Raw genomic sequence first — 19,469 nt, 5'->3', positions numbered from 1 at the left:
AGGGCCAGTGCGGAGGGGGAAAAAAAGGTTGGCATAATTCTGACTTTATTCCCAGAATTCTGAATTTAATCTCTGAATTCTGACTTTAATAAAGTGAGAATCCTGCCAAACCTTTTTTTCCCCTCTCTCTTCACCGGCCCTAATCCTCTTCCGTACTTCTGTCATCTCACGGAGGATCATTTTATTGTTCTGCCCGTCACTATTAAGTCACTACATGACTTGTAAATACATTTGCAGATTAATCAAGTGAAAATGATCAACGATCTAGATCAGAGCATGAGTTGAATCATGTGCAAAGTCTTGAATGTCTTCCAATGCTGCTGATTTTGACTTAGGTCTCCCCGGGGGCGTCTCGCTCCTTGTCCAGAAATGAATTCATCCGTCTGGCCTGCTTATCGGTTGGTCGTGACTCGAAAGAAGAGTATGGCCTTTTGTTTGACAGCGTGGTTGCCGGTCAGGGGCACCGCGGCCTCTTCCCCGACAGCGATGCTGCGAAAGAAGAGGGTCGAGTCGACTGGGGAGGGCTGTGCTCTTTTCTTCAGCAGGAACTCTTTGAAAAACTCAAGCACAGCAGAGTGAAACGCGTGCCTCGCTGGAAGCCTCCTCGCTCTCTGACCTGTCCCCATCGAGACCCGGTCCAAAAGGTAAACAGCGGCTGTCCTCCTGGTGGACAGTTTAGTGTAAGTGAGCCAGCATGTTCATTTGCAGGCACGATGGTTTGCAGCTGTTATGTCCAACACTTTGACATTGACATGATGGAAATTCCAGTCTGCTGACTATAATTTTTTTTTTAAGAATGAGGGTCTCTCATCTAAATGTCTCTGCTCATTTGAGATAAGTGGCTTTTGGTTTCCCAAAAGTTTAACATCTATCAATTAGTATGCAAATGAACCGGCCGCTACAAAGTGCCGACAGCTGTGAATAAAGTTGATGGTTCACTGCTTCAATCTTGCGGCCCTGAGAATGTCTAAATCTTAGTTGGTTTTCCCCAAATGGTCTACAGGTGGTTCTTCATCAGTTCGCCTAAAGCCCATTAAAAAAAAAAATCCCATACTAATAATATAATATAATAATAAATTGCCAAATGCAGAAACATCAATGTAAGTTATCACGATGTAGTGGCTCTCGCTAACAGACAGAATTAAGTAACCAGAATTAGGTTAAAAAATTGTTTCTATAAATTTTGATATTTGTTTTTTATTTGAGGCAGATATTTTTTCCATTAAAATGTGATTTATAAGGAGGTTAGACCATTGGTCGATATTCAGAGTTTGTTTATTTTTCCAGTTAACAAGAATTGTTTTTTTAGCGATAGTAAGGGCTACAAGTGTAGATTGAAATTGTTTATGTGGTAAGTCAGTTGTTGTTAGGTCACCTAGCAAACACAAGTTTGGAGATAAAGGTATCCTACAGTCCAAAATAGCGGAAAGTTTTTCTAAGACTTTAGTCCAGAAATACATAACCGGAGTACATAACCATAAAGCATGAACATAAGTGTCTGTAGTGTTTTGTAAACATTGGAGACAAATGTCGGAGTCTGAGAGTCCCATTTTCTTCATCATATATTGAGTAATGTATGTTCTATGAATAATTTTATATTGGATAAGTTGTAAATTTGTGTGTTTTGTCATTTTAAATGCGTTTTCACAAACTTGAATCCAAAAGTCAGATTCCGGTGCTATAGACAAGTCTGTCTCCCATTTCGAGATGGGTAAAGACATTTTATCAGTATATGAAAGTAACTTATATATTTTTGAAAGTTTTTTTGTTGTTGTCGGAGAAAGCTTGTTAATATCTTTAGCTAAAACAGGCGGTTGGAGTGTACCCCGAAGTGTTGGAATTTTTTTCTTTATCATATTTTTAACTTGTAGATAATGTAAAAAAATTCTGTTTTTTATATTGTATTTTTGGAGCAAGGATGTATATGATATAAACATATTATCTGAGAAGAGATGGTGGAGATGTGTAATTCCTTTCTGCTCCCACACAGCTAAATGAAACGGTTGGTTGTTAAATTGAAAGTCGGGGTTATGCCATAGGGGAGAAAGCCCACAGGGCTCCACTTGGGCTTTTGTCAATTCTAGTGCCTTCCACCAGGCAGTCACGGTGGCGGAAATCATTGGGTTTTTAAAACAATTATGACGCTTAATCGATGTTGTAATAAAGAGTAAATCTCGAAGTCTGAGGTTATTACAATCCTTCTGTTCTAGTTCCAACCAACAGTTAGTGTCTCTGTTGGGTTGTGCCCATAGAACGATATATTGTAGCTGGTTAGCTATATAGTAGTACATAAAATTTGGTGCCTCTAGACCACCTTTGGATTTACTTTTCTGAAGAGTAGATAGACTAATCTTTGCTTTTTTTTTATTCCAGTAAAATTTTGTAACGGCTGAGTCCAACAACTGGAACCATCTACAGGTGGTTCTTAACGATAAAAATAACAAATGACGTCATCGGCTCTGCTCAGGTGTTGTACCTGCCGAGTTGGGGTCAATACATGACAGTGAGTGAAGGAGGATCTGTGGGGCTGCGGGACTGCGGCGACATGTCGCTTGTGAGCACCCATCGGCTGCAGAACTGCACAGTCCAAGCCAAAGACCTGTGGGTGACGGACGTGGTGCCGATGCAAAATGGACACAAGGTAATTGAATGGCGACCCCAGCTTAGCCTGAACATTTTAACCCTGGAGAACCCACGGGGTCAAATTTGGCCCCTATAAATTCTGCTACTCAAATAACAAAGACCTTTTTTTTTTTTGCAAATTTAACTTCAAAAGTCCAGAGTGCCACTTCTGACCCCTGCATGGGGCCATCTAGTGGATGAATATTGCACTTACATGAGCCAGAGTGGTGGTGACAAGATGGCTAAAATGCAACAAATAAAACAAAAAATATATATTGTTCAATGTATATTTGTTGTTGTTGTTGTTGTCAATGTGTATTTGATTGATTATTTTCTTAAATTCTAAATAGTTTACTGACAGTTTTTGTTATTCAGATTTTTCGAAATGATACCCCTAAATCCCAAAGGGTCAAATTTCGCCCTAATCCTAAATTAGGGAATACATTGAAAAAACATATATTTTGGTGTTCAGTGAATTTATAGTAGTCATTTAATGTATAATTCATAATTTTCCAAAGAAGAAAAGGGTTCTTGGGTTCTCCAGGGTTAAACAACTCAATTAGGCAAAATACTTTTTTTGATTGCAATTGGTCTTAGTACCCTAAATGTGAAATCCAGTATATACATTTTTGAGTCTTTGTAGGATCAAACTTTTTATTTCCAATGGCGAGACAAGCATACTTTGATTTAAAAATGAAAATAAAAATCTTATTTTTCTCATGAAGTGGTTTAATTCAGCACCACCACAGAAGACACAAGCTGACTGCCGATGAATACTTTTTTTTTTTTTGTGAAATTTCTAATGCAGTATTCATAACATTGTCTGAAAATTAATTAATTACATTTTTGGCCAAGATCATCCTTTATTATTCATTAAGCTTGGATACGCACTACAATATCACACAATTACCGTACTGCATGACAAGCTGTTTAATTACGTTTACATTTTGTAATCATTTTAATGACATTTCTACTAATTGTATTTCAGTGTAATATATTTTTTCTTTCATTCTAATTACAACTTTTTGTGTCTGTGTTAAAGTTTCCAAATATGAGTCTGTGCCTTTGAAAGTATGGCATTCACTTGTTAAACGTCTTTGTTATTCTATCATATGGATGTTTTGTCTCTTTGAAATTATAATTTTTTTCTTCATGCCTCCAGATTGCTGTGTCATTCACTAGTAAGGAGGTGTGTTTTTATGACATTCTATCAAAAAAGGAATTCAGCTGCAAATATAAAGTCCAGGTAAAAAGCTGTAAAAGTGTATCTGAAAATATTTTTCGCTTATTCGACAAATAGTTGATATTTCTCTTTTCCAGGGTTTAAGGTTTACTCCATGGTGTTTGGACTATTGGTCTGATGCCTCCAAGCCAGATCAGGCTATCCTTGCTATAGGTGACATCGGTGGACAGGTGACACCAAATTGGGAAAACTGAATAGGGGGCATAAGAAGGAATGCCAAATCAATATGTCATTGCTGCATGGCTCACACAATGTGCAAATGTATGTGTGTCATTTTTTTGCAGGTCAGCGTTTTATATTTTACATCAGCCCAGATCTATTTGTTTGAGCAACGTAGTCGATGGACAGACTCCGATTCTGCGGTCATTGTCCAATGGGAGGATGTGGTCAAAGGAAAACATCACTGTTGCTACGCTATTCAACATCAGGCACACAAGCCAGCCTGGGTGCGGAAAGGTACAACAAACATGTCAAGCAAGGTGCAACTGGTTTAAGAACGAAACACTCTAAGGGGATCCTTTGTTGACAAATTTTCACGCATGTGCGGCAGAAAAAAATAACGGGCTCAGCCACGCTGTATAGATGTGTCGTACAACAATAAGCTACGTAGCATTGTACTACATGTAAAACGCGCTGTTTCTTGCCACTCAGTTCCCGATTCTTCCGTGATGCAACGCGCGAAACAAAAACAATGATGTCACACAGGATCCTCTTATACCAATCAATTACATATACTTGTCAACACTAAAAGACACTGAATCTGTTGTGCTACTAATTGTGTATCTGTGCTGTACTTATTAGGGGTGGGAATCTTTCAATGTCTCACGATTCGATTCCGATTTTTGGGTCTGCGATTCGATTCAGAATATATTTTCGATTAAGAGCGATTTTTGATTCGAAATGATTTGATTGGCAATGATTTTTGCTTCAATCTATAGATGTGCAAGGAATTCTAATGATCTACTCCAGTCTGACTCACTAATGCTAATCATCGCGCTACTCGCGGCACTTTTATCACTCAAAAGAACGGCTCCACACTGCAAAAAAAACAAACAACTTTTATTGGAATAACTTGTTTGTGACTTTTTCCTTCTACTCTCTAATGTGGCAACAACTTAACAGTGTATTAGACCGCATGGAACCACACTGCCCCTCAATGGCCAAACCGGGTACAACATGAACAGCGATCCAAATAAAGGCACACACAGACAAAGGCAAGACAGTATAAAATTATTTAAATAAAATCGATTTTGGGACATTTAAAATTGATTCTGAATCAAATTGATCTTTTGGGACACCCCTAGTACTTTATTTTATTGCTTTTTTTAACATTATGACCAGGGGACCACAGGTGGAAAATAGCCTTCTGGCTAATTCTGGCTTTTTTTAACTCATGAATTTCTATGTGTTTTATTGAATTGCACTGTTCCCTTTTGAATAAATCAAATCAATGTGCAGGTATATACAACATTCCACTTAAGGATGCAGATATATTTTTCTGTTCTGTATTGTATGAGATATAGTAAATTTTACCCCATTAGTTTGGTCAATGCGCATACACCCAGTGAAAGGCAAAAGAAAAAGTTCCCGCTAGCATAATGTTATTAAGACTAGACATTTTAATATTACAGCACTTACAACTCACAATTTACAGCACAGATGGAATTAGATCATGATTGATTCCAACTGCTTCAACACATAACTCACACAACTGTGCGTAAATATTGATATTGTAATATGATGGCAGTGGCAGTATTGGAAACCTTGGTATCGGTGTATTGATATTTTGGTATCGATCCAGGCATCACTACCAAGCAATTAGATTAGACTGTGTGGTCTTGTTCGTCAAGGCAGGTTGCATCTTCATCTAGTCTTGGTATTATGTGTATTTAATTCAGGGATGTTCTGCTGCATGAATTAATAGTAAATGTTAAATTAGTTACACCTGCTCAAATACCTCATACATGAGCTTCATCACTGTTGGAGTTTGCAATAGCTGCACTCCATTCTATTGTAAGATTTTTTTTTTACTCTGTCTTTTGCAGTATGCATGCTAGGCCTGCAGTTAGCGACAGTAACTCAGTCGGTGCAGCAACAGTGCATTAGAAAATTATTACCAGGGACGAGCGAGTACCGATACCAGGTGTCTGTATCGGGCCGATACCTGGCCTTATTCCAAGGTATCGGTACTCACGACAGTGGCTAATCCCAGTATCGGCTGCCCTCTTGTGGCCATTTTATGATCAGGGGGTAAAAATTTGAAGAATGGAAAATTGCTATTAACTCTTTCACTGCCATGGACATTAAAAGACGTCAAGTAAAAACCTACGGAGGGCCACCAATGACGTTAAAAGACGTCATCCAATTTTTTTTTTTTTGAAACGGGTGGAGGAAAGCCTTGCCCAGCTGTGGTGAAAGTTTCAAGCAGATTTAGTTAGCCTAATGACTATTTTTGGCCCCTAGATGGCAGCAATGACTCTCTTTTGACAAGATTGGGTAGGCGTCAGTAGAAGACGTGAGGCGGAGCTAGAGGGGACAATGGCTGGGGAAGGGAAGAGAACATGGCGACCGGTTTGCAAGCAGCTCACGCTAGAGCAGTTTTTTTCAAAGACGAAAAGCATCGACCAACGCTAAAGAGCACATTGATGACGACGATGATCATCATCGATGATGATGATGGTGACTCCGAGGTTGGAAGGGTTGATGCGGCAGTAGAAGACGTGAGGCGGAGCTAGATGGCTGAGGAAGCGAACAATGGCGGTTGCAAGCAGCTCACACTTGGGAATTTTTTTCAAAGACGAAAGGGATCGACAAACGCTAAAGAGCACATTGATGACGACGATGATCATCATCGATGATGATGATGGTGACTCTGAGGTTGACGCCGAAGTTGGAAGCGCTGACGCGGCGGCCATGACGACGTCATAAAGGTTCGGGGGCTAGCGATGCTAACACCGGAAAACGCGGAGCACAACCGAGCACGCCCAGACGGACGTTCAATCGGACGACGAAGAGTGCCCCGAGTCCAATGCATATTCATCGGAGGAGTGGGTACAGTCTGCTACTTGCTATTCCCCGGAAAAAAAGGCCGTCAAGAAAGTGTATCGTCTGCACGCGAAACGGACAATCGAAGTGAAACGTATCTGTTGTGCAAATCCTGCTCCGTCTTCTTGCACGCAGGGCAGTGTTACAAAAATAAAAACTGTATTTGAAACATCCACATAATTGTAAATAGTACCACAGTTGCACACATTTGTAAATAGTTTGCGAAATTGTTTTGTCAAATTGTTACACTGTTGAATGGAAATAAACGTATTTTGCAATCTAAAAACACTTTTTCATTGTTGGTGGTGGTGTATTACAGAAGTAAAGCACTATTTAGGTGTTTGTGGCATCATTCATGGACAAAAAGAAGTGTAGAATTCACTAGAGTGCATGAAATAACATCGTTTCACAAAAATCTCTTTTTCTCCGCTTTTTTGAAACTAACCATTTTCTATTGTTGATTACTGAAGAACGGAATAAGGTAGAAACAAACTTTTTTTCTGATGAAAGATGAGAGTTCAATCTTTCATTTGGTAGTATGTGTGTTTCCATAGTCCAAACACAACATTTTCTGTGGACCTTGAAAGATCAGTCAAAATGCTTAAATCGGCTGGCACTGGCGACAACCCGTTTCTGAAAACGTCTGGCAGTGAAAGAGTTAATTTTATGAATTTTTTAGTAAAAATGCTGTACTTGGAAATTTTATGTATTCAAAGTACTAGTTGTATCGGTCACAATACGATATCATGATATGAACCGATAATTATCAATATATTGTGGTGGTGTTGGCAATATATGAAAAAAAAGATCTTAATACTATATATCATTTAAAGTCATTTTTTCAGATTTTTCGGGAAACACAAGAAATTGAATCATTTGTATCATTTAGGCAAAAAATATTTTTTGCAAAAAAAAAAAGCCGTACCCCGCCTTCTTGAATTATTTTGTAAACAATGTGTTACTATTGGCTCAGCAGCGTAAAGTATCATTAGTCTTGTAGTTCATAATGCTGTGTTTGGCTGAAGCATGCGAAAAGTAACCTTTTTTGATGGAGATGCGGTGCGTTAAACATCGTAGCTTGACGACGATATTGTGGCAATTTTAATATCGCGATATCACGGTTATTGTTATATTCCTAATTGGTATCGGTGAGTACTCAAGGTTTGAGTACTTATACTGGTATCGGTCTGAAAAAAAAGTGGTATTGAATATCCCGTATTACTCACTTGTTTATGTTATGCCGCGGCCTTATATATTAGTCATTAAAATTCCCCTTTCCCCTTAAGAAATTCATAATTTTGTGCCCCCACAGCAAATATGAAGAATAACTTGCAAAAAAAAAAAAAAGCAAACGCGCATAAGTATTCAGACTCCATTGCCATGTTTTCACCTTGACACCCGCACACCTGTGTCAGCAGTGATGCTCATTTATTCAGCATTACTACAGTAACGACAAAAAAATGCAGCAGGGGTGGACGAGGTGAGTCCTGAGTCATCCACTTCCTCAGCCAGACTTTTGACTGCCGGCATGAAGTTTGAGCTGGAGGCTTGTCCTCCTGAGACGCTCCCACTTCAGCTCATCCCGGGTGACAAAGAGGTCGCTTTATTGTATCATTGATCGCTTGCATCATTCAGCTCCATCTCTCCTTTAGAGTCATTGAGCTGTTTAATAATGAGTCAGCAGTTGCATCGTTCCGAGACCGACTTGGCCGAGAGCGAGGGATCCCGATTGAGGGGGAGAAAGACGAATAAACTCATAAATAAGCACAGCCAATGGGAAAACAAAAGGAAAGCAAGTAAAGGGGAAACAAAGGCGACGTTGCCGACAGATTGAAAGTGGTGGCTAATTGCGATTTTCAGGCAGTGTGTGTGGATTGCAAGCGTGTAAAACCAAGGGGGAGTTGTGTTCGTGTGTGCCTCAGTGGAGTGTGTGTGTTTGCATACCTCTGGGGTGCTGGTGCTGTTCTTTTTGAAGTTGCCCACCCGGCGGTACCAGTGGGAGTCTTACCATTAGCTATGGCTGGGCCACCAGAGTGAGTTGGGTGGGGCTCAATTGTGAGGGAATTAGGAAGAAATTGGGAGTGCCACACACCCAAGAGGGCATAGAAGCAGTCTCGGAGGAAGTATCGAGTTTGCGGTTGCAAAATGCCCAAATGCACACCGATGAATGCTGAGACCGAGTGTTCGTTCTAATTTTCCCTCGGAACAAGAGGGTTGATTTCATCTTTTGCTCTTCCTCTTTTTGACTGCAAACTCCAACAAAAGGATGAAAAATGACATGTGCTTAATCAGGCTGAAGCAGCTGTTGTGGGTCACAAAGACCTCATGATTTGTATGTGTCAGTCAAAGAGGGAAGAAGTCATTAATCAGTGATGAGTCACACGTCTCAAGTCTGTGAAATCTAGCAGTATTTGGATTCCCAGAGTGGAAAAGAAATGTTATGATGAATGGGAAATAATCAAATGTAAATATTTGTAGGGATAACCTTTGACCCGTGACTGTCACATGCCATCTGAACGCCCTAATGTTATTTGTCAGCCGAGCTGTCTCCCTGGCGGAAGTGTCCGGATTCCAATTCAAATGTCCTCAATTATTGTGTTAATTGAGATGGATGATGACGCAAGATCCATTACTTTTTCTGTAATACCAGTGAGCAAATGAAAGCGGGCTAATTCTCCACTGTGGATGTTGTTTTCCTCTGCGGTGGATTTGCGGTCAGCGCATATTAAGTAGAGTGGATGTCTTTTGAAAGTGCAACAATGAAAGAATTGGGGGTGAAGTATCTAATCTGAATAAAATGGATGCAGTGTTGTCATCATGAACCATAGCAGGGATGTTTTACATTCAGCTTGGTCGAATGTCCACTCCTGGCCACCACGTGCCTCCGCCATTGACTGTCTTGCCCTTGTTTGTGTGTGCCTATATTGGGAGCGCTGTTCATGTTTGAATGGGAAATAACCATGGTTTGATATGTCCTCATGTAACCTTTTATATAAGGATATGTTGTTGTCCTGAACTGTTGTACGAATCCAGGTGCCCAACAATTTGTAAATAAAGGGTGGAATCAACCTGGGAACTCTTCCTTGTTTATACTATAGTCCTCCCTGCTTCGGAAACATGTTTTCAAGGGTGCCTGGGAGAAGGCTTGGCCAGCCCGGTTTCTCACGCTCACAACTTTTTGTTAACGAATAAAAGACGGAGCGGCACACGGTGTGGGTAGAGTCAGCTGTGGGATACGTACGATCGCCCAGCCGTTTTGCAGCTCGTTCTACCCGGACCGTCGGCTCTCCGGTCTAGTGTCAAGGTAAGCGCTGATGATGATCATATTCTGCTGCTTAGCGTTGAAGTGTGTTGATTGCTGTTTGCGGGGAATAAAAGGCACATTTGTTCTAGCACAGTATATCAGTCTCTGTGTATTCATTGTTACCGCCGATCACTCACAATCCTGCATAAAAATATAAAAGTGAAATAGTGTTTTCCACAAAACAATGTTGTACATCATTTGGCTACTTTGGGGCAGTGTGGTTTGACGTGTTCTGATACATTAAGTTGTAGCCACATTAGCGAGTTAGAAAGAAAAGGTCACGATCAAGTTATGCCAATATTTTTATTTATTTATTTTTTGCAGCGTAGGAAAAGCGCATGCCGGTGAGTAATGTTAAGATGCTTCTTTGTAAACATTACTGAAGCTTTTTGAAGGAAAAGCCGTTCTTTTGAATGATAAAAGTACCACGGGTCGTGCGCTAATTAGCATTAGCGATTCAGACTGGAGTCGATCATGACAATTCTTTGCACATGTATAAATTGAAGTAGAAATCATTGTCAATCAAATCGTTTTGAATCAAAAATCATTCTGAATCGAATTGCAGGCCGAGAGAGAAAGAGAGAGAGAGTCAAATATTTCAACCCCTATTAGCCACCCTTAGCCTCAATTTAAGCAACTTTGACCACAATGGATGGAAATGTAGTATTCTAAGAAGTTCTCAGTAGCAAATATTAAATATATGGAAGCTATTATTAGCCACTGCGCAAGTCTTAACAGTAACAACTATACATTAAGTGTTAAATGGAAGGCGAGGGGTGTGCACCACACAAGCTTTCTATGGTATAAGCAGCCCAGCCCACCAGTGGTTCAACTCTATTAAGGTGTCTTTTTCACTTTTTTTTTTAATCTTCATCATACTTTTTCTTGCATCCTACAGTACTTTACGTGGACTCACTGGAGGCCTTTGTGTCATGCAGCACCAGGCCACAAAGCAGCATGGCGATTGGTTGGAGGGAAAAAGACAGCAAGAGCCTACGAGTGACCTCTTTCTTTACTAAGAGAGGTGTTTGGGACATAGACTATCACCGTGAACTTAATCTGATTGGTAAGTAAATTAATATAATTATAAGAGGCTGTAGCAATGAGCCCATCTGCAACTTCGTATTGGTTTACTCTTTGTATTTCAACTACGATCATAATGAAATAATTTGGTCTTGTAAGGCCTTACAATCTATCACCATCTGCTCCACTACGAAAACTTTAAGGTGGAAAAAAAAAAGTTGAACTTATTGCATATGATGTTTGTGTACTGACATGCCATATGATTCAATTATATTATATTAATTGGCCTTCTCAATTTTTGCCTACTCAGCTACTTTGAAACTTTACAACAACAAAAAACATTACAGTCATCTCATCTAATAATATTATGTTGTCATATGACTAGAGATGCTAAAGTCAATACTTAATTTCAATTGCTTACATAAACTCGTGTTGAGTGAAAAACGACATGCACAGCTCAATTTGAAGACAATCCTTACAATGTCTAATTTGAGATTAAGGGGATTGCTTGTAGCCACTGCAGGTGTGGATCATCAAGTTCTGTTGTGGAACTCCTACGTGAGCTCCCAGCCGGTGTACATCCTCACTGGCCACGTTGCCCCAGTTACGGCTGTTTGCTTCCTGCAGAAGAAAAAACAACTGCTAAGCTACTCCAGAGATAAGGTAGCTAGTATGTGTGTGTGTGTGTGTGTGTGTGTGTGTGCATGGGGGTTTATATCACATCATGGGGACCATTTTCTGGATTTTACAATCATTGTGGGGACCGCGTGTCCTTGTGGGGATATTTTGGTGAGTCCAAATGTCTTTTTGAGGGTCAAAACTTGGTTTTAGAGTTTAGGTTTGAATTAGGGTTTGTTTGGGGTTAGGGTAAGGGTTAGCATAAGGCAGTCGATTGTGATGGTTAAGGTTAGGGTAAAATGCATTATGTCAATGAGACATGTAAACCCAATATGTCTGTGTGCAGTAAAGAAAAATAACTTCTGAGAATCATTGTATTATTAATTTTGATACCTTACTGCAGCTGAATAGGAAGATTTGTTTCACACTGCTGGCTCCATTTATTAAAATTATGAGCACATTTTCTTCTACGTCTGCTTTCTCTCTGTTGCACAAATGATGTTGTTGCTGCTCTTTCTCCCTCCTGTTGCAGCACCGTGCATGTTTGCCTTCTCTTTTGGATTTTCTGAGGGGAATAAATATTTTAGAGGTGATTTATGTTCCATCTGCCTTCTTCTTAAACACCATCTGCCACAGCACGACGCTTTGAAAGCTTTACCACACTTTTTTCCTCTGGAAGTGTTCATGCACCAGAGACATTCATCTTGTTTGGTGCCGTAAACCAATATGGCAGACTTCTCATTAAGAGGCACTCTGAGGCATGCAGTGCAGAAACTGAGCTAGAGCGGTCATCCATCTTTGGTGTTTTTTTGTGACTCTTATTATTTTAAGATTACTTTCAAAATGATATCGCCGTTTATTTGTGTAAATGTAGTCAACCTTGCACTCTAATATAAACTCCCTGCGTCCATTTTCTTTGTTCAGGTTCTGTGTTTATGGGATGTTTCGAGTCAGCTCTGCATTCATCGTCTGGGTGGCGTTTTCCCAGCGACTCGGGAAGACGCGCGCACGCTCCTGCTCCTGGTCGAAGAGCGCCAACTGCTGCTGCTCACCTTCAACAGCCTGCTTGTCTTGCTGGAGAGCGCCAAGGAGGAGACGAGGACCGGCGGTCACGAGCGTCCGGTCACCTGTGTTCTTTACAACAGTCTTTTCAGACATGTGAGGGTTGAGTACAGTGGAAATGAAGAACTCTAAATAATTACAGTATCAACTATACAGTATCATTGAGAAGGTGTTGAGCAGACTTAAGTGTTGACTGATGGACGGACAACTTGTCTGACTGACTGATGAATGACAGATGGAATAAATGACAGTAATTACCCAACTGACTGTCGAAGTGATTAGTTGACCAACTAACCAACTCACAGATGGCTTGCCTGACTGACAGACTTACATAAGAAAAGGACAGTTGAAGAGACTGACTGACTGCAACGGTTCATAAATAAAATTGAGTTTAAACTTTAAGCATAAAGTGGGTAATTAGGTAGATTGTTCTGCTTGAAATGTAATAGTGAAAAGTAGAAGAGAATAAAGTCAGTAAAGCTGACAGACAGGGACAGATGGATTGAATCACTGATGTTCGGACTGAATAACCTTACCAACTGACTTATACGGACTAACTAACTTGATTGATGGACCGACTGACTGACAGACTGATGGATGTGTCGTGATGATGATGACGGATGGACAAACTGATGGAAGGAAGGACCGCTCAGACTGATGGACTATCGTACCAGCTATCGAATGACTGCCTGATAGATTGATGAACTGAACAACTTAATGACTGACTGATCGATGGATGGACGGACTGACGGACGGACGGACGGACTTTTGACAGACTGTTGAATGGACTGACTGACTGACTTTCTGATGGACTGACTGATGCATGGCTTGATGGACTGATGGACTAATTGACTGACTGATGAACAACTTACCGACCCACCAATATTGGTGGACTGGTGGATGGACTAACTGCAATCAAAGCAAGATGGCTGACATAACTCGACAATATGGGGTTTAACAGCACATTAGTACATTTTCAGAAAACATTACTTTAAAATCCCTTTAGCCACATTCTTGTTTCTGTAATGCAAAGTCAACCCAACAATTTTCTTGACAATATGTTTTATTCTTCTCAACAGGTGGCCATTTTGCCTTTGGCTTTTGACTGAAAATGACATCATAATTGTTCAGGGCTCAGATAACGACCGATCGCGCTTAACCTATTTTCTGAGTTTGGTCATGTGACATTTGCAAGCTGAGCTGTGATTGGTCTTTGCACGAGCAACTGTGATGTCATTTTCAGCAAGTGGTAAAATAGACGCTCTCTGAGATGGATAAAAATGTATTTTACTGCTTATTTCATTTTCCAGAAACACAATATTAACTAGTGATGGTGCATAGAAAATATTATTGTAAAGAAAATGTTTGCATTGACTTCCCTTTTAGACGCAAAGATGATAAAGACAAAGTACAGAGCATTCTCTTTTGTCACTTCATTTGATTAGAAAATACACTCTCTATTTTGATGCATATGCATTTGACCGAAACATTCATAATTCACCCCAGGCTTACCGTGGCATTAGATCCAATGCATGCATATGTCAGATTCATTAAAACTCTTCATTTCTCAGCACGTAGCACAATCATTAAAAATCATCATTCTTACCATATAGCACAGAGCAAACTGCTTTCAATGATTGATATCCTCTGACTTCCTCTCTCTCGCTGCAGGTAATAAGCAGCGACACCGGCTCCTCTGTGATCTGCTGGCTGGCTGACACGGGCCAAAAGGTTAAGCAAATCCACCGTTGCCATGGCAATGCCGAGATCTCCACTATGGCTTTGGATGGCACGCAGACCCGGCTGTTCACTGCAGGCAGTGATGGAGAGGTTAAAGTGAGTGAACATGCGCACACATAACTCATGCTGTCTCAAAGCTAGTTATGTGTTTGGTGTGCAACCCTCTGTAAAAATGTAAATATATTTACTTTAGCCCTATTATGCAGATCTGATCCATAATGCACTGGGCTCTTCACAACAACCCAGCAGTGGGAAAAACACAGATAATTCCTGGATGAGAGTGATGATTATGCATGTAATAATTAATAGTCATTGTCACAATCGTCAACAACAATGCAGCGGTTCTGCAGTGGGATTATTGTTAAAGGCAAAAACGAGAGGACCAAAAGCACCTCTCCACATTCCTCATCTTTCTCATGCTTCCTGCAGGTGTGGGACTTCAATGGCCGCTGCCTCCACAAAATGAACGTTGCCTTGGGCAAGGCTGCGGCCATCTCGCACATGCTGCTGCTGAGGACGGGCCTCCTGGTGATGGGTTGGCAGAGGTATTTGAGAGGTGGCAGTTTGACCATTTGTTTACACAGCAATAGCATTTTGGAGCCGGAAAATGTAAACATTTCAAAAGGGTCTGAAGTGATCCAAAAAGGACAGTTTCGGTCTCAATAATGAAAATGGTAGCCCGTGAAAATGAAGGTACACGTGTTTTTAAGTGATGCTAGTTACACATCAATAAGTAGCGCGTTTGAGTAACGACTAATTCAAGGTGTTTTTCTATACAAGTAATCTACAGTTACTCCCAGACATCACTATATGTACAGGTACATGCAGGTAACATCACTATTCAAGAGTCACTTCTACTTTCCCCACCACTGGCAGTTGCAATTACCTCCGTAGCTTCAATAACACTACATGGGAAAAAAAAAAAAACGGACCGCAGGGCATTATGCATTCAAACTCACACCAGATTCCACCAGGTCACCAAATTTAATTGTTATATTCATAAACAATGTAATAAATGTTGGGTTTTGCCATTACAACATTCATAGTTAAGTATGTGAAGAAAAAAATATTTATTTTAGAAATTACTAAAACTGTGTTTTTTGTTAAGACTTAAAAAATAGTTTTAAAAAAACAACAATGAAATCCTGAATAGACTTTTTTTTTTATTACAATGACGATGAGAAAAGGTTATATTTGTTTTATTTTTAATAAAAACAAACTCTGCATCCATTCACTGCACTGTTTGCACTGCATTTTCACTGAAGTAACCCACTTTGCTCCCGGCTGTTTTACTGTGTTTTGCCTGATTTTGCAAGGAATATTGTGTTCTATTACTATAAAAACATGGAACCTACCAAAAGATTAGAGTCTCTTCTTTCATCAGGAAAAAAAATATTTTTCTACCTGTTTCCGTTTTGCAGCAATTAGCCTTAGAATATAGATAATTTTATCAATATTCACAAATCTCTTAAGAACTGTGGGTAGGTAAATCAGCTTGTTTGCAACATGGCCCTGATTGATCTCTTATATTCTGCTGCCACCTGCTGGCCGTTTTTGTAATAACTACCATTGCTTCAACCGTTCTCTGCAGTTGGGAGGCTGCATCAAAGCCTTCGCCTATGCTCTAGCATAAAAAAATAAAATAAAAAAACATATAAATACGCCTTTGGGACGCTTAAAACATTTAAAACATATTTATACATTTTGAGTTAAAACACACATCCAATTAAGTTGAAAAACCGGGTTTTATTTTTGTGATAAGCAGGGTTGTCGGTTTCTGCTTAATGTCCTATTGATGTTATAGAACTTATCATTTGATAGTTTGGACCCACTTTCAAGTGATGTTGAAGGAGAAACCGTGCCCAAACTTTTGCCTGGTAGTGTAGATGAATATAATTCATCATTTATAATAACATAATTAAAGATTATTTGAGTAAAATGTGTTATTTCAGAAGTGCGAGAATAACTGGCTCTGAGATCCTTGTTTTAAAAGAATGTACTTTCTGCAATGTAAGCGTGTTTTTCTCGTGCAACATCCGCATCCCACCCGATGTCATTTCATCCATTATTAGTCTCTTGAGTGTGTTGTTTTTCCGCCCCTCACCGGCCCTCTTGCTGTCTCCTGCTATAGGATGTTGACAGTATTCCGCCGGCATTCCTTCTCCAAGTCTCACGTTGACCCATCAGAGTGGAAGGGCGGTGTTCATCATCACGCTGAAGTGCTCTGCGCCGCCTTCCAACCTCCACAGACTCTCGTCACAGGTGTGTGTGTGCGCAGTTTTTTTTAGAAATTTTCTTTTTTCGGCACCCATAATAATGGCAATAATAAAATTAATGGAATGGAAATTGAATGTATTGCCATTGTGCATGGCAAAGGTACATTGTGTTTTATTATTTTCAAAAACAATGTATGATTAAGTCAATTTCGGTCTGTTGCTTATGATGAATATGATTGCCACTAATATAATAAAGTACTTTCATAACTTCCTCACAAGTTATTTGACCAAAGAAGTAGACTTCCATTTAAAAGTGTGCATACGCATTGTCATAAAAGTGCTTGTCTAACTATGTATCATCCTTCTCTTTTCTTTGTAAGTTAAACTTTAATGACTTGAATTAATAATGGGTCTGTGGGGGTGGGCATTACGAAGAGGAGCGGGGAGATGAAAAGAGAGAAAGAAGATTTAGAAATGAAAATAATTCAGCGAAAAGCACTTAAGTGAAATAACAAGGAGCAATTATGCGCTGATGAAATGAAGTGTGGTTGTTATGAAAGGAGCCATTCTCTTCATATAGTTGCTTTCATGAGCGTCTTGCATGCATGATTAAACAGACAGACATTATTTTTGCTTGCCTGATGGGCATATACTGTCACACAATAACTTGCATTCAAGGATAAGATTATGAGTGAACATTTTCACCACAGTTACCTTCAATCAGTATTTCTTATCCTTTTTGAAAGTATCCCGTTTCCAATGTGGATTCATCGAACCCTTTTTTATTAATTTTATTTCCCCTTACCAAATTCAAGACAACAGGTATAGGCTTTACTGGTAAACACAATGAACAGGGAGAGTCGCCTTTTCATCGAATTTGTCTTTCTTCACCTTGAATTCAAAAAACATTGTGGTTTTGTATTCCCCATCTCCATGCAGCTTAGGGAAATATTTTAATTTGAACTCACAATGTAAACCCCTTTTGTGTTGGTTAACAAGAATTTGTGTTTGCTTTTAAAAAAAAATGAACGTGTGGTAGCACCTTGAATTCAATTCCCATGTAGCGGAGTGCAGGCATACATTGCACACCTGCTCTGGCCTTCTAAGACACAACAGCTCCTGAGATAAGTAAGGAGAAAGATAAAGTTAGGGCTGCGGGGGGAAACGAAGATAAGAGTGGGTGTCCTCAGCGCTGCGGGGAAAAGGCTTTGGAAGTAATTAATGGTTTGTGCTGGAACAAAAGCTCGATTCAGGAGATTCTTAACTAAGTTTGGAAACTTTGCCCCCAGATTCCTTTTGGCTTTCCTGATAGTGTTTTCTTACTACCTGCATGTCATGATTGGAGAAGTATTATCGCAAACTATGAATTAACTCATTCACTGCCATTGACAGCTATAGTCGTCAAAAATGCATTTGAACTATTCCTATTAGTTTAACATTTTCCCCACTTTTCTTAAACACGAGTATGAAAATCTAGAAATGTTTTTATTGTATTAGAACAGATATAAAATTTGTGATTAATCGTGAGTAAACTAGTGAAGCCATGCGATTCATTACGATTAAAAATGGTAATCGCCTGATGCCCCTAATTTTTAATAATCTTTTCTTAAAAAAAAAAAAAAGATAAAAAAATTGGAAAATACATACAGTAATTAGAATTATTTTATTCATCAAAGACAAGAAAAGATTATTAAAAATTAGGGGTGTCAGGTGACTTTTTTTTTTAATCGTAATTAATCGCATGACTTCACTAGTTAACTCACGATTAATCACAAATTTTATATCAATTCTAAATGTACAACACATTTTTTTCCCTAGGTTTTCATACTCTTGTTGACAAAAGTGGAAAAAATGTTAAACTAATAGAAATAGTTCAAATGAATTTATGCCGTCTATAGCCGTCAATGGCAGTGATTGAGTTCATGTTAATTTTATTATTAATTTTATTTGGCAGTGGAATCTGTGGTTAGGAGTTTTGCTTATGTTCTTATTTCTTTTCATTCATAATCTGCTGTCACTCAGGACTCAGCCAAGGTGAAGGAGGCCTCACTGTATTGACACCTCTGGCAGCTTGTCCGATGAATGCAAATAATCTATTTCATGAATTCTATTTTCGAAAGTATAAACTCAATTTCCTCACCCTACTTTCTTGGGTGTGGCCACTTTGGAAACCTTTCGTTGTTGTGGCATAATTAGGCTGCAAGGTAGTGATTGAAAATGTGGCGAGGCCTGTCATTTTGCTCCATTAGTGTATAGCCCTTGAGAGGGAGGAACCATTTTTGGTGACTCAACCATATGATTTATCTCAGCTAATCATTGAAGCCCTAGGTAATGGTAATGAAAAAAAAAGTTAGCTAAATGCAATGAAAAGAAAGCACATTACAATCTTACCCCAATTTAATAGGGACAGAGCAAAGCTGTGAATAGTGAAAATCTGTGACTAATTGATGCCCCGCCGCCCCTCTCAACTCTCTTCAAAGTATTTCCTTGGCACCATGCTGCCTCAATATGGTGGATAGAGTCGTCAAAATTGCACTCAAGTAAGCAGTACAGTTACTTTACAATAATACAACTCAAGTAAAAGTAGAAGGTAATC

General features: G+C 39.4%; 1 protein-coding gene across 1 annotated transcript in view; it reads left to right on the top strand.

Moving 5' to 3' along the window:
• The window catches only part of LOC144052347 (cilia- and flagella-associated protein 337-like), a 30,230-nt gene that overhangs the window by 2,037 nt on the left and 8,724 nt on the right, over positions 1–19,469 (top strand). Inside the window, exons 3-13 of the mRNA XM_077566316.1 lie at positions 336–644; positions 2,468–2,641; positions 3,785–3,868; positions 3,943–4,035; positions 4,150–4,321; positions 11,113–11,280; positions 11,752–11,900; positions 12,780–13,013; positions 14,589–14,753; positions 15,087–15,202; positions 16,789–16,919. Coding sequence (XP_077422442.1) covers positions 336–644; positions 2,468–2,641; positions 3,785–3,868; positions 3,943–4,035; positions 4,150–4,321; positions 11,113–11,280; positions 11,752–11,900; positions 12,780–13,013; positions 14,589–14,753; positions 15,087–15,202; positions 16,789–16,919 — 1,795 coding nt within the window. The remainder of the gene's footprint in view (positions 1–335; positions 645–2,467; positions 2,642–3,784; positions 3,869–3,942; positions 4,036–4,149; positions 4,322–11,112; positions 11,281–11,751; positions 11,901–12,779; positions 13,014–14,588; positions 14,754–15,086; positions 15,203–16,788; positions 16,920–19,469) is intronic.

Source organism: Vanacampus margaritifer, chromosome 5 (genome assembly GCF_051991255.1).
Source record: "Vanacampus margaritifer isolate UIUO_Vmar chromosome 5, RoL_Vmar_1.0, whole genome shotgun sequence".
Taxonomy (NCBI): domain Eukaryota; kingdom Metazoa; phylum Chordata; class Actinopteri; order Syngnathiformes; family Syngnathidae; genus Vanacampus; species Vanacampus margaritifer.
Note: the sequence above shows the minus strand (reverse complement) of the source record. Positions and strands in the feature narration are given on the sequence as shown.